General features: G+C 29.8%; 1 protein-coding gene across 1 annotated transcript in view; it reads left to right on the plus strand.

The window, feature by feature from the left end:
• Positions 1-16,455, plus strand: part of LOC137428324 (piezo-type mechanosensitive ion channel component 2) — a gene marked incomplete at its 3' end in the record, with an annotated part of 148,446 nt that overhangs the window by 37,468 nt on the left and 94,523 nt on the right. Inside the window, exons 11-12 of the mRNA XM_078768965.1 lie at positions 1,523-1,634; positions 2,087-2,268. Coding sequence (XP_078625091.1) covers positions 1,523-1,634; positions 2,087-2,268 — 294 coding nt within the window. The remainder of the gene's footprint in view (positions 1-1,522; positions 1,635-2,086; positions 2,269-16,455) is intronic.

The raw sequence follows: 16,455 nt of genomic DNA on the forward strand, positions 1-16,455 counted from the left end.
AGAGAGTTCGGTCTTGAGAACGGAGAGATATTGTTTCCTGGCTCTCCTGAGGGTGGACACACACTTGTTTCGGGCTTTGTGAAAGGAAATGAGATTTCCTTCCGTTGGATTTGCTTTCCAGGAGACGAAGGCAAGTTGTTTCTGGGCAACAGCCTCACCACAAGATTCCGTGTACCATGGACGGGAGGAAGGGTATGACAACTGAAGACGAGATGGGATGAATCTGTGCATGAGAGAGAGCAATTTACTTTGGAAGAATTCCCAGGATGAGTTGATGTCAGAGGTGGTAGAGATGGGAGACCAGTCCAGATGATTGATGGCTGCTTGAAGACCGTGCCAGTTGGCCTGAGTGAAATGCCAGACTCGTCGACGCTGAGCAGGCTCCCTGAGGATGGTCAGAGAGATGTCCACTTTAACAAGGACATGATCAGATGATCCGATCGGAGCAGAAGAAGAGCAGCAGACATTTTCAGGGAAGTTAGTCATAACCAAGTCCAGAAGAGAAGATGTTCCGTTGACTGAGATCCGGGTCGGGAAATTGACAGATTGTGTCAGTCCCAGTGAGTCGCAGAAGTCCTTTGCTGAGGAGCCATGGCTGGTGAGAGAGGTACCCACACCCAGCCAACTGGCATGATGACAGTTGAAATCACCACATATGAGGAAGAGAGAGTTGGGATGAGTAGATAGAAGTTGGTCCATATCATCAGACAGCGAGATGTAGATGGAGTCATCACTGTTTGGTGGACGGTACAACACACATATGAACAAGAGGTGGGAGCGAAGGGGAAGCCGTAGCCAGAGGTATTCCTGGGGGTGAGGTGGAGAGAGTGCAGTGCAGGGCGAGTGAGGAAGAGAGTTTTTGATAAAGATAGCAATTAAAGATAAAGAAAGATAAAGATAAAGCAATTTGATAAAGATAGTCATTAAATGTTTTTATAACAAAATGTACTTTTAATTGTACTATTTTTCTGAAGGTTTGTTAAATACAGAAAACAAAGGGCTGTTTCAGCCTACTACGTAGTATATTGAACTTTCATAATACCTTTTTGGGCTTCAAAGTTCAGAAAAGCTCCAACTATTAAAAAAACATTGCTGCAGGAGATGTGAATCTGACATTGATGTAATGGCCAAAGCTACAGAAATCTGAAGTTTAATTGGATAATTCATTGTGCTGCTTTCATTCATTGTGATTGTCAGAGATTGCCACACAGTTCACCATGATGCACTCGCGATAACTCGTCGGAAAGTTGAGCACGTTCATCTTTTACGATGGTTGCCGATGCACCTGAAAAACGAGTTGACGAGGATTGCCAACCACCGCACATTACACGGTTATCAAACACTTTTGCTGTCTAAGGCGTCACCGACAATCATGTTGCGTTGTGCTAATGTGTGGCGGCTTTAACACTGAATGAATGTGGTGTTGATGTAGCACAGGCTTGATGGACCAATTGGCCTCTTCCTCCGTCAAGGTTCCTTGTGTGTTCCTGTTTTTGTTTTTCAATCTTACAATACCACCCAGGTCTTGTACACCCTGGTGTTTTGGGTCTTACTGAGACAACACGTCTCGGAGTGCCGCGTCGCCAAGCGCAGTCAAATGCTGAAAGACAGTGGCCTGGATCCAGAAAACACCGGTGAGAATCCCTGATGGACACACGGACATAGTAACCCGCACATGGACAGTTGGACCAATGGATACTGTTTAACCACGAGGTCATTACCACATTCACGTTCTTCATGAAGTTAACATGAGACTCAGTGCTATTGTGTCTAAGCTTTTGTACATCCCTTTGTACTCTTGCAGGACCAGGAAGTGTATGTTACAATCCTCACAAAGTGTACCTATGTAAGATGTATAAGTATACTCTGTACCAAGAAATGCAGTTTATTTTGCATGTGATATTTTTCATCGACATGAGCGTGACTCCTCATGGGTGTGCTTCATTTTGTGAATGATTTGGTGAATGACATACTAGAGGAAACAAGTAAGCAGCCGTGCTTCAAAGATGATTTTTAAAACTCAACACATAAGATCAAATTGATAGAATATCCGATGAATCCTAACGACAATCACTTCCTGCCGCAGACTCTGAACAGCAGGACAGCGAGGTCGTGCAGCTTATCGGCAACGTACTGATGTCTATTCTGTCCAAGTACTGGATTTACGTTTGTGGAGGAATGATTTTCATCGTCAGCTTCGAGGGGCGCCTGGTGGTGTACAAGATCATTTACATGATCATTTTTCTTCTCTGTGCCTGTGTCTATCAGGTGAGGCAACAACACTACGTTTTTGTCTTATTCTGTGTTTGTCTCATACAATATTTGTTTTTTTCATGCAATTCACTCCTTGTTTCTTGTTAGTTCATATATTGAGCTCGCAGACAGGACCGTGTAACATCCAGGTGACCCGGACTTTCGCATTTAAAATAATAACAATGTCAAAGTAATATTATGCTGTGAAAGCTTTCCTACTTATCATTCCAAATTAATAAAAACTCGAATCTGTGAAAGCTTTCATACTTATCATTCCAAATTAATAAAAACTCGAATCTGTGAAAGCTTTCATACTTATCATTCCAAATTAATAAAAACTCGAATCTGTGAAAGCTTTCATACTTATCATTCCAAATTAATAAAAACTCGAATATGTGAAATCTTTCATACTTATCATTCCAAATTAATAAAAACTCGAATCTGTGAAAGCTTTCCTACTTATCATTCCAAATTAATAAAAACTCGAATCTGTGAAAGCTTTCATACTTATCATTCCAAATTAATAAAAACTCGAATCTGTGAAAGCTTTCATACTTATCATTCCAAATTAATAAAAACTCGAATCTGTGAAAGCTTTCATACTTATCATTCCAAATTAATAAAAACTCGAATCTGTGAAAGCTTTCATACTTATCATTCCAAATTAATAAAAACTCGAATCTGTGAAAGCTTTCATACTTATCATTCCAAATTAATAAAAACTCGAATCTGTGAAATCTTTCATACTTATCATTCCAAATTAATAAAAACTCGAATATGTGAAATCTTTCATACTTATCATTCCAAATTAACAAAAACTCGAATCTGTGAAAGCTTTCATACTTATCATTCCAAATTAATAAAAACTCGAATCTGTGAAATCTTTCATACTTATCATTCCAAATTAATAAAAACTCGAATCTGTGAAAGCTTTCATACTTATCATTCCAAATTAATAAAAACTCGAATCTGTGAAAGCTTTCCTACTTATCATTCCAAATTAATAAAAACTCGAATCTGTGAAAGCTTTCATACTTATCATTCCAAATTAATAATAACTCGGATCTGTGAAAGCTTTCATACTTATCATTCCAAATTAATAATAACTCGGATCTGTGAAAGCTTTCATACTTATCATTCCAAATTAATAAAAACTCGAATCTGTGAAAGCTTTCCTACTTATCATTCCAAATTAATGAAAACTCGAATCTGTGAAAGCTTTCATACTTATCATTCCAAATTAATAAAAACTCGAATCTGTGAAATCTTTCATACTTATCATTCCAAATTAATAAAAACTCGAATCTGTGAAAGCTTTCATACTTATCATTCCAAATTAATAAAAACTCGAATCTGTGAAAGCTTTCCTACTTATCATTCCAAATTAATAAAAACTCGAATCTGTGAAAGCTTTCATACTTATCATTCCAAATTAATAATAACTCGGATCTGTGAAAGCTTTCATACTTATCATTCCAAATTAATAATAACTCGGATCTGTGAAAGCTTTCATACTTATCATTCCAAATTAATAAAAACTCGAATCTGTGAAAGCTTTCCTACTTATCATTCCAAATTAATGAAAACTCGAATCTGTGAAAGCTTTCATACTTATCATTCCAAATTAATAAAAACTCGAATCTGTGAAAGCTTTCATACTTATCATTCCAAATTAATAAAAACTCGAATCTGTGAAAGCTTTCATACTTATCATTCCAAATTAATAAAAACTCGAATCTGTGAAAGCTTTCATACTTATCATTCCAAATTAATAAAAACTCGAATCTGTGAAAGCTTTCATAGCTGTCATTCCAAATTAATAAAAACTCGAATCTGTGAAAGCTTTCATACTTATCATTCCAAATTAATAAAAACTCGAATCTGTGAAAGCTTTCATACTTATCATTCCAAATTAATAAAAACTCGAATCTCTGAAAGCTTTCATACTTATCATTCCAAATTAATAAAAACTCGAATCTGTGAAAGCTTTCATACTTATCATTCCAAATCAATGAAAACTCGAATCTGTGAAAGCTTTCATACTTATCATTCCAAATTAATAAAAACTCGAATCTGTGAAAGCTTTCATGCTTATCATTACAAATTAATAAAAACTCGAATCTGTGAAAGCTTTCATGCTTATCATTACAAATTAATAAAAACTCGAATCTGTGAAATCTTTCATACTTATCATTCCAAATTAATAAAAACTCGAATCTGTGAAAGCTTTCCTACTTATCATTCCAAATTAATGAAAACTCGAATCTGTGAAAGATTTCATACTTATCATTCCAAATTAATAAAAACTCGAATCTGTGAAATCTTTCATACTTATCATTCCAAATTAATAAAAACTCGAATCTGTGAAAGCTTTCATACTTATCATTCCAAATTAATAAAAACTCGAATCTGTGAAAGCTTTCCTACTTATCATTCCAAATTAATAAAAACTCGAATCTGTGAAAGCTTTCATACTTATCATTCCAAATTAATAATAACTCGGATCTGTGAAAGCTTTCATACTTATCATTCCAAATTAATAATAACTCGGATCTGCGAAAGCTTTCATACTTATCATTCCAAATTAATAAAAACTCGAATCTGTGAAAGCTTTCCTACTTATCATTCCAAATTAATGAAAACTCGAATCTGTGAAAGCTTTCATACTTATCATTCCAAATTAATAAAAACTCGAATCTGTGAAAGCTTTCATACTTATCATTCCAAATTAATAAAAACTCGAATCTGTGAAAGCTTTCATACTTATCATTCCAAATTAATAAAAACTCGAATCTGTGAAAGCTTTCATACTTATCATTCCAAATTAATAAAAACTCGAATCTGTGAAAGCTTTCATAGCTGTCATTCCAAATTAATAAAAACTCGAATCTGTGAAAGCTTTCATACTTATCATTCCAAATTAATAAAAACTCGAATCTGTGAAAGCTTTCATACTTATCATTCCAAATTAATAAAAACTCGAATCTGTGAAAGCTTTCATACTTATCATTCCAAATTAATAAAAACACGAATCTGTGAAAGCTTTCATAGTTATCATTCCAAATTAATAAAAACTCGATTCTGTGAAAGCTTTCCTACTTATCATTCCAAATTAATAAAAACTCGAATCTGTGAAAGCTTTCATACTTATCATTCCAAATTAATAAAAACTCGAATCTGTGAAAGCTTTCATACTTATCATTCCAAATTAATAAAAAGTCGAATCTGTGAAAGCTTTCATCGCTGTCATTCCAAATTAATAAAAACTCGAATCTGTCAAAGCTTTCATACTTATCATTCCAAATTAATAAAAACTCGAATCTGTGAAAGCTTTCATACTTATCATTCCAAATTAATAAAAACTCGAATCTGTGAAAGCTTTCATACTTATCATTCCAAATTAATAAAAACTCGAATCTGTGAAAGCTTTCATACTTATCATTCCAAATTAATAAAAACTCGAATCTGTGAAAGCTTTCATACAGTTTATCATTCCAAATTAATAAAAACTCGAATCTGTGAAATCTTTCATACTTATCATTCCAAATTAATAAAAACTCGAATCTGTGAAAGCTTTCATACTTATCATTCCAAATTAATAAAAACTCGAATCTGTGAAAGCTTTCATACTTATCATTCCAAATTAATAAAAACACGAATCTGTGAAAGCTTTCATAGTTATCATTCCAAATTAATAAAAACTCGATTCTGTGAAAGCTTTCCTACTTATCATTCCAAAATAATAAAAACTCGAATCTGTGAAAGCTTTCATACTTATCATTCCAAATTAATAAAAACACGAATCTGTGAAATCTTTCATAGTTATCATTCCAAATTAATAAAAACTCGATTCTGTGAAAGCTTTCCTACTTATCATTCCAAATTAATAAAAACTCGAATCTGTGAAAGCTTTCATACTTATCATTCCAAATTAATAAAAACTCGAATCTGTGAAATCTTTCATACTTATCATTCCAAATTAATAAAAACTCGAATCTGTGAAAGCTTTCATACTTATCATTCCAAATTAATAAAAACTCGAATCTGTGAAAGCTTTCATACTTATCATTCCAAATTAATAAAAACTCGAATCTGTGAAATCTTTCATACTTATCATTCCAAATTAATAAAAACTCGAATCTGTGAAAGCTTTCATACTTATCATTCCAAATTAATAAAAACTCGAATCTGTGAAAGCTTTCATAGCTGTCATTCCAAATTAATAAAAACTCGAATCTGTGAAAGCTTTCATACTTATCATTCCAAATTAATAAAAACTCGAATCTGTGAAAGCTTTCATACTTATCATTCCAAATTAATAAAAACTCGAATCTGTGAAATCTTTCATACTTATCATTCCAAATTAATAAAAACTCGAATCTGTGAAAGCTTTCATACTTATCATTCCAAATTAATAAAAACTCGAATCTGTGAAAGCTTTCATACTTATCATTCCAAAAACTCGAATCTGTGAAAGCTTTCAAACTGATCATTCCAAATTAATAAAAACTCGAATCTGTGAAAGCTTTCATAGTTATCATTCCAAATTAATAAAAACTCGATTCTGTGAAAGCTTTCCTACTTATCATTCCAAATTAATAAAAACTCGAATCTATGAAAGCTTTCCTACTTATCATTCCAAATTAATAAAAACTCGAATCTGTGAAAGCTTTCATACTTATCATTCCAAATTAATAAAAACTCGGATCTGTGAAAGCTTTCATACTTATCATTCCAAATTAATAAAAACTCGAATCTGTGAAAGCTTTCATACTTATCATTCCAAATTAATAAAAACTCGAATCTGTGAAAGCTTTCATACTTATCATTCCAAATTAATAAAAACTCGAATCTGTGAAAGCTTTCCTACTTATCATTCCAAATTAATAAAAACTCGAATCTGTGAAAGCTTTCCTACTAATCATTCCAAATTAATAAAAACTCGAATCTGTGAAAGCTTTCATACTTATCATTCCAAATTAATAATAACTCGGATCTGTGAAAGCTTTCATACTTATCATTCCAAATTAATAATAACTCGGATCTGTGAAAGCTTTCATACTTATCATTCCAAATTAATAAAAACTCGAATCTGTGAAAGCTTTCATACTTATCATTCCAAATTAATAAAAACTCGAATCTGTGAAAGCTTTCAGACAGTTTATCATTCCAAATTAATAAAAACTCGAATCTGTGAAATCTTTCATACTTATCATTCCAAATTAATAAAAACTCGAATCTGTGAAAGCTTTCATACTTATCATTCCAAATTAATAAAAACTCGAATCTGTGAAAGCTTTCATACTTATCATTCCAAATTAATAAAAACACGAATCTGTGAAAGCTTTCATAGTTATCATTCCAAATTAATAAAAACTCGATTCTGTGAAAGCTTTCCTACTTATCATTCCAAATTAATAAAAACTCGAATCTGTGAAAGCTTTCATACTTATCATTCCAAATTAATAAAAACTCGAATCTGTGAAAGCTTTCATAGTTATCATTCCAAATTAATAATAACTCAGATCTGTGAAAGCTTTCATACTTATCATTCCAAATTAATAAAAACTCGAATCTGTGAAAGCTTTCATTCTTATCATTCCAAATTAATAAAAACTCGAATCTGTGAAAGCTTTCATACTTATCATTCCAAATTAATAAAAACTCGAATCTGTGAAAGCTTTCATACTTATCATTCCAAATTAATAAAAACTCGAATATGTGAAAGCTTTCCTACTTATCATTCCAAATTAATAAAAACTCGAATCTGTGAAAGCTTTCATACTTATCATTCCAAATTAATAAAAACTCGAATCTGTGAAAGCTTTCCTACTTATCATTCCAAATTAATGAAAACTCGAATCTGTGAAAGCTTTCATACTTATCATTCCAAATTAATAAAAACTCGAATCTATGAAAGCTTTCATACTTATCATTCCAAATTAATATAAACTCGAATCTGTGAAAGCTTTCATACTTATCATTCCAAATTAATAAAAACTCGAATCTGTGAAAGCTTTCATACTTATCATTCCAAATTAATAAAAACTCGAATCTGTGAAAGCTTTCATAGCTGTCATTCCAAATTAATAAAAACTCGAATCTGTGAAAGCTTTCATACTTATCATTCCAAATTAATAAAAACTCGAATCTGTGAAAGCTTTCATACTTATCATTCCAAATTAATAAAAACTCGAATCTGTGAAATCTTTCATACTTATCATTCCAAATTAATAAAAACTCGAATCTGTGAAAGCTTTCATACTTATCATTCCAAATTAATAAAAACTCGAATCTGTGAAAGCTTTCATACTTATCATTCCAAATTAATAAAAACTCGAATCTGTGAAAGCTTTCATACAGTTTATCATTCCAAATTAATAAAAACTCGAATCTGTGAAATCTTTCAGACTTATCATTCCAAATTAATAAAAACTCGAATCTGTGAAAGCTTTCATACTTATCATTCCAAATTAATAAAAACTCGAATCTGTGAAAGCTTTCATACTTATCATTCCAAATTAATAAAAACACGAATCTGTGAAAGCTTTCATAGTTATCATTCCAAATTAATAAAAACTCGATTCTGTGAAAGCTTTCCTACTTATCATTCCAAATTAATAAAAACTCGAATCTGTGAAAGCTTTCATACTTATCATTCCAAATTAATAAAAACTCGAATCTGTGAAAGCTTTCATAGTTATCATTCCAAATTAATAATAACTCGGATCTGTGAAAGCTTTCATACTTATCATTCCAAATTAATAAAAACTCGAATCTGTGAAAGCTTTCATACTTATCATTCCAAATTAATAAAAACTCGAATCTGTGAAAGCTTTCATACTTATCATTCCAAATTAATAAAAACTCGAATCTGTGAAAGCTTTCATACTTATCATTCCAAATTAATAAAAACTCGAATATGTGAAAGCTTTCATACTTATCATTCCAAATTAATAAAAACTCGAATCTGTGAAATCTTTCATACTTATCATTCCAAATTAATAAAAACTCGAATCTGTGAAAGCTTTCATACTTATCATTCCAAATTAATAAAAACTCGAATATGTGAAAGCTTTCATACCTATCATTCCAAATTAATAAAAACTCGAATATGTGAAAGCTTTCATACCTATCATTCCAAATTAATAAAAACTCGAATCTGTGAAATCTTTCATACTTATCATTCCAAATTAATAAAAACTCGAATCTGTGAAAGCTTTCATACTTATCATTCCAAATTAATAAAAACTCGAATCTGTGAAAGCTTTCATACTTATCATTCCAAATTAATAAAAACTCGAATATGTGAAAGCTTTCATACTTATCATTCCAAATTAATAAAAACTCGAATCTGTGAAATCTTTCATACTTATCATTCCAAATTAATAAAAACTCGAATCTGTGAAATCTTTCATACTTATCATTCCAAATTAATAAAAACTCGAATCTGTGAAAGCTTTCATACTTATCATTCCAAATTAATAAAAACTCGAATCTGTGAAAGCTTTCATACTTATCATTCCAAATTAATAAAAACTCGAATCTGTGAAATCTTTCATACTTATCATTCCAAATTAATAAAAACTCGAATCTGTGAAAGCTTTCATACTTATCATTCCAAATTAATAAAAACTCGAATCTGTGAAAGCTTTCATAGCTGTCATTCCAAATTAATAAAAACTCGAATCTGTGAAAGCTTTCATACTTATCATTCCAAATTAATAAAAACTCGAATCTGTGAAAGCTTTCATACTTATCATTCCAAATTAATAAAAACTCGAATCTGTGAAATCTTTCATACTTATCATTCCAAATTAATAAAAACTCGAATCTGTGAAAGCTTTCATACTTATCATTCCAAATTAATAAAAACTCGAATCTGTGAAAGCTTTCATACCTATCATTCCAAATTAATAAAAACTCGAATCTGTGAAAGCTTTCATACTTATCATTCCAAATTAATAAAAACTCGAATCTGTGAAATCTTTCATACTTATCATTCCAAATTAATAAAAACTCGAATCTGTGAAAGCTTTCATACTTATCATTCCAAATTAATAAAAACTCGAATCTGTGAAAGCTTTCAAACTTATCATTCCAAATTAATAAAAACTCGAATCTGTGAAAGCTTTCATAGTTGTCATTACAAATTAATAAAAACTCGAATATGTGAAAGCTTTCCTACTTATCATTCCAAATTAATAAAAACTCGAATCTGTGAAAGCTTTCATACTCATCATTCCAAATTAATAAAAACTCGAATATGTGAAAGCTTTCATACTTATCATTCCAAATTAATAAAAACTCGAATCTGTGAAAGCTTTCATACTTATCATTCCAAATTAATGAAAACTCGAATCTGTGAAAGCTTTCATACTTATCATTCCAAATTAATAAAAACTCGAATCTGTGAAATCTTTCATACTTATCATTCCAAATTAATAAAAACTCGAATCTGTGAAAGCTTTCATACTTATCATTCCAAATTAATAAAAACTCGAATCTGTGAAAGCTTTCATAGCTGTCATTCCAAATTAATAAAAACTCGAATCTGTGAAAGCTTTCATACTTATCATTCCAAATTAATAAAAACTCGAATCTGTGAAAGCTTTCATACTTATCATTCCAAATTAATAAAAACTCGAATCTGTGAAATCTTTCATACTTATCATTCCAAATTAATAAAAAATTCGAATCTGTGAAAGCTTTCATACTTATCATTCCAAATTAATAAAAACTCGAATCTGTGAAAGCTTTCATACCTATCATTCCAAATTAATAAAAACTCGAATCTGTGAAAGCTTTCATACTTATCATTCCAAATTAATAAAAACTCGAATCTGTGAAATCTTTCATACTTATCATTCCAAATTAATAAAAACTCGAATCTGTGAAAGCTTTCATACTTATCATTCCAAATTAATAAAAACTCGAATCTGTGAAAGCTTTCATACTTATCATTCCAAATTAATAAAAACTCGAATCTGTGAAATCTTTCATACTTATCATTCCAAATTAATAAAAAATTCGAATCTGTGAAAGCTTTCATACTTATCATTCCAAATTAATAAAAACTCGAATCTGTGAAAGCTTTCATACTTATCATTCCAAATTAATAAAAACTCGAATCTGTGAAAGCTTTCATACTTATCATTCCAAATTAATAAAAACTCGAATCTGTGAAAGCTTTCATACTTATCATTCCAAATTAATAAAAACTCGAATCTGTGAAATCTTTCATACTTATCATTCCAAATTAATAAAAACTCGAATATGTGAAATCTTTCATACTTATCATTCCAAATTAACAAAAACTCGAATCTGTGAAAGCTTTCATACTTATCATTCCAAATTAATAAAAACTCGAATCTGTGAAAGCTTTCATACTTATCATTCCAAATTAATAAAAACACGAATCTGTGAAATCTTTCATAGTTATCATTCCAAATTAATAAAAACTCGATTCTGTGAAAGCTTTCCTACTTATCATTCCAAATTAATAAAAACTCGAATCTGTGAAAGCTTTCATACTTATCATTCCAAATTAATAAAAACTCGAATCTGTGAAAGCTTTCATAGTTATCATTCCAAATTAATAATAACTCGGATCTGTGAAAGCTCTCATACTTATCATTCCAAATTAATAAAAACTCGAATCTGTGAAAGCTTTCATTCTTATCATTCCAAATTAATAAAAACTCGAATCTGTGAAAGCTTTCCTACTTATCATTCCAAATTAATAAAAACTCGAATCTGTGAAAGCTTTCATACTTATCATTCCAAATTAATAAAAACTCGAATCTGTGAAAGCTTTCATACTTATCATTCCAAATTAATAAAAACTCGAATCTGTGAAATCTTTCATACTTATCATTCCAAATTAATAAAAACTCGAATCTGTGAAAGCTTTCATACTTATCATTCCAAATTAATAAAAACTCGAATCTGTGAAAGCTTTCATAGCTGTCATTCCAAATTAATAAAAACTCGAATCTGTGAAAGCTTTCATACTTATCATTCCAAATTAATAAAAACTCGAATCTGTGAAAGCTTTCATACTTATCATTCCAAATTAATAAAAACTCGAATCTGTGAAATCTTTCATACTTATCATTCCAAATTAATAAAAACTCGAATCTGTGAAAGCTTTCATACTTATCATTCCAAATTAATAAAAACTCGAATCTGTGAAAGCTTTCATACCTATCATTCCAAATTAATAAAAACTCGAATCTGTGAAAGCTTTCATACTTATCATTCCAAATTAATAAAAACTCGAATCTGTGAAATCTTTCATACTTATCATTCCAAATTAATAAAAACTCGAATCTGTGAAAGCTTTCATACTTATCATTCCAAATTAATAAAAACTCGAATCTGTGAAAGCTTTCAAACTTATCATTCCAAATTAATAAAAACTCGAATCTGTGAAAGCTTTCATAGTTGTCATTACAAATTAATAAAAACTCGAATATGTGAAAGCTTTCCTACTTATCATTCCAAATTAATAAAAACTCGAATCTGTGAAAGCTTTCATACTCATCATTCCAAATTAATAAAAACTCGAATATGTGAAAGCTTTCATACTTATCATTCCAAATTAATAAAAACTCGAATCTGTGAAAGCTTTCATACTTATCATTCCAAATTAATGAAAACTCGAATCTGTGAAAGCTTTCATACTTATCATTCCAAATTAATAAAAACTCGAATCTGTGAAATCTTTCATACTTATCATTCCAAATTAATAAAAACTCGAATCTGTGAAAGCTTTCATACTTATCATTCCAAATTAATAAAAACTCGAATCTGTGAAAGCTTTCATAGCTGTCATTCCAAATTAATAAAAACTCGAATCTGTGAAAGCTTTCATACTTATCATTCCAAATTAATAAAAACTCGAATCTGTGAAAGCTTTCATACTTATCATTCCAAATTAATAAAAACTCGAATCTGTGAAATCTTTCATACTTATCATTCCAAATTAATAAAAAATTCGAATCTGTGAAAGCTTTCATACTTATCATTCCAAATTAATAAAAACTCGAATCTGTGAAAGCTTTCATACCTATCATTCCAAATTAATAAAAACTCGAATCTGTGAAAGCTTTCATACTTATCATTCCAAATTAATAAAAACTCGAATCTGTGAAATCTTTCATACTTATCATTCCAAATTAATAAAAACTCGAATCTGTGAAAGCTTTCATACTTATCATTCCAAATTAATAAAAACTCGAATCTGTGAAAGCTTTCATACTTATCATTCCAAATTAATAAAAACTCGAATCTGTGAAATCTTTCATACTTATCATTCCAAATTAATAAAAAATTCGAATCTGTGAAAGCTTTCATACTTATCATTCCAAATTAATAAAAACTCGAATCTGTGAAAGCTTTCATACTTATCATTCCAAATTAATAAAAACTCGAATCTGTGAAAGCTTTCATACTTATCATTCCAAATTAATAAAAACTCGAATCTGTGAAAGCTTTCATACTTATCATTCCAAATTAATAAAAACTCGAATCTGTGAAATCTTTCATACTTATCATTCCAAATTAATAAAAACTCGAATATGTGAAATCTTTCATACTTATCATTCCAAATTAACAAAAACTCGAATCTGTGAAAGCTTTCATACTTATCATTCCAAATTAATAAAAACTCGAATCTGTGAAAGCTTTCATACTTATCATTCCAAATTAATAAAAACACGAATCTGTGAAATCTTTCATAGTTATCATTCCAAATTAATAAAAACTCGATTCTGTGAAAGCTTTCCTACTTATCATTCCAAATTAATAAAAACTCGAATCTGTGAAAGCTTTCATACTTATCATTCCAAATTAATAAAAACTCGAATCTGTGAAAGCTTTCATAGTTATCATTCCAAATTAATAATAACTCGGATCTGTGAAAGCTCTCATACTTATCATTCCAAATTAATAAAAACTCGAATCTGTGAAAGCTTTCATTCTTATCATTCCAAATTAATAAAAACTCGAATCTGTGAAAGCTTTCCTACTTATCATTCCAAATTAATAAAAACTCGAATCTGTGAAAGCTTTCATACTTATCATTCCAAATTAATAAAAACTCGAATCTGTGAAATCTTTCATACTTATCATTCCAAATTAATAAAAACTCGAATCTGTGAAAGCTTTCATACTTATCATTCCAAATTAATAAAAACTCGAATCTGTGAAAGCTTTCATACTTATCATTCCAAATTAATAAAAACTCGAATCTGTGAAATCTTTCATACTTATCATTCCAAATTAATAAAAACTCGAATCTGTGAAAGCTTTCATACTTATCATTCCAAATTAATAAAAACTCGAATCTGTGAAAGCTTTCATAGCTGTCATTCCAAATTAATAAAAACTCGAATCTGTGAAAGCTTTCATACTTATCATTCCAAATTAATAAAAACTCGAATCTGTGAAAGCTTTCATACTTATCATTCCAAATTAATAAAAACTCGAATCTGTGAAATCTTTCATACTTATCATTCCAAATTAATAAAAACTCGAATCTGTGAAAGCTTTCATACTTATCATTCCAAATTAATAAAAACTCGAATCTGTGAAAGCTTTCATACTTATCATTCCAAAAACTCGAATCTGTGAAAGCTTTCAAACTGATCATTCCAAATTAATAAAAACTCGAATCTGTGAAAGCTTTCATAGTTATCATTCCAAATTAATAAAAACTCGATTCTGTGAAAGCTTTCCTACTTATCATTCCAAATTAATAAAAACTCGAATCTATGAAAGCTTTCCTACTTATCATTCCAAATTAATAAAAACTCGAATCTGTGAAAGCTTTCATACTTATCATTCCAAATTAATAAAAACTCGGATCTGTGAAAGCTTTCATACTTATCATTCCAAATTAATAAAAACTCGAATCTGTGAAAGCTTTCATACTTATCATTCCAAATTAATAAAAACTCGAATCTGTGAAAGCTTTCATACTTATCATTCCAAATTAATAAAAACTCGAATCTGTGAAAGCTTTCCTACTTATCATTCCAAATTAATAAAAACTCGAATCTGTGAAAGCTTTCATACTTATCATTCCAAATTAATAAAAACTCGAATCTGTGAAAGCTTTCATACAGTTTATCATTCCAAATTAATAAAAACTCGAATCTGTGAAATCTTTCATACTTATCATTCCAAATTAATAAAAACTCGAATCTGTGAAAGCTTTCATACTTATCATTCCAAATTAATAAAAACTCGAATATGTGAAAGCTTTCCTACTTATCATTCCAAATTAATAAAAACTCGAATCTGTGAAAGCTTTCATACTTATCATTCCAAATTAATAAAAACTCGAATCTGTGAAATCTTTCATACTTATCATTCCAAATTAATAAAAACTCGAATCTGTGAAAGCTTTCATACTTATCATTCCAAATTAATAAAAACTCGAATCTGTGAAAGCTTTCATACTTATCATTCCAAATTAATAAAAACTCGAATCTGTGAAAGCTTTCATACTTATCATTCCAAATTAATAAAAACTCGAATCTGTGAAAGCTTTCCTACTAATCATTCCAAATTAATAAAAACTCGAATCTGTGAAAGCTTTCATACTTATCATTCCAAATTAATAATAACTCGGATCTGTGAAAGCTTTCATACTTATCATTCCAAATTAATAATAACTCGGATCTGTGAAAGCTTTCATACTTATCATTCCAAATTAATAAAAACTCGAATCTGTGAAAGCTTTCATACTTATCATTCCAAATTAATAAAAACTCGAATCTGTGAAAGCTTTCATACTTATCATTCCAAATTAATAAAAACTCGAATCTGTGAAAGCTTTCATACTTATCATTCCAAATTAATAAAAACTCGAATCTGTGAAAGCTTTCATACAGTTTATCATTCCAAATTAATAAAAACTCGAATCTGTGAAATCTTTCATACTTATCATTCCAAATTAATAAAAACTCGAATCTGTGAAAGCTTTCATACTTATCATTCCAAATTAATAAAAACTCGAATCTGTGAAAGCTTTCATACTTATCATTCCAAATTAATAAAAACACGAATCTGTGAAAGCTTTCATAGTTATCATTCCAAATTAATAAAAACTCGATTCTGTGAAAGCTTTCCTACTTATCATTCCAAATTAATAAAAACTCGAATCTGTGAAAGCTTTCATACTTATCATTCCAA

The sequence above is a fragment of the Myxine glutinosa genome, unplaced genomic scaffold (assembly GCF_964187855.1).
Source record: "Myxine glutinosa unplaced genomic scaffold, kmMyxGlut1.1 SCAFFOLD_775, whole genome shotgun sequence".
Lineage (NCBI taxonomy): Eukaryota > Metazoa > Chordata > Myxini > Myxiniformes > Myxinidae > Myxine > Myxine glutinosa.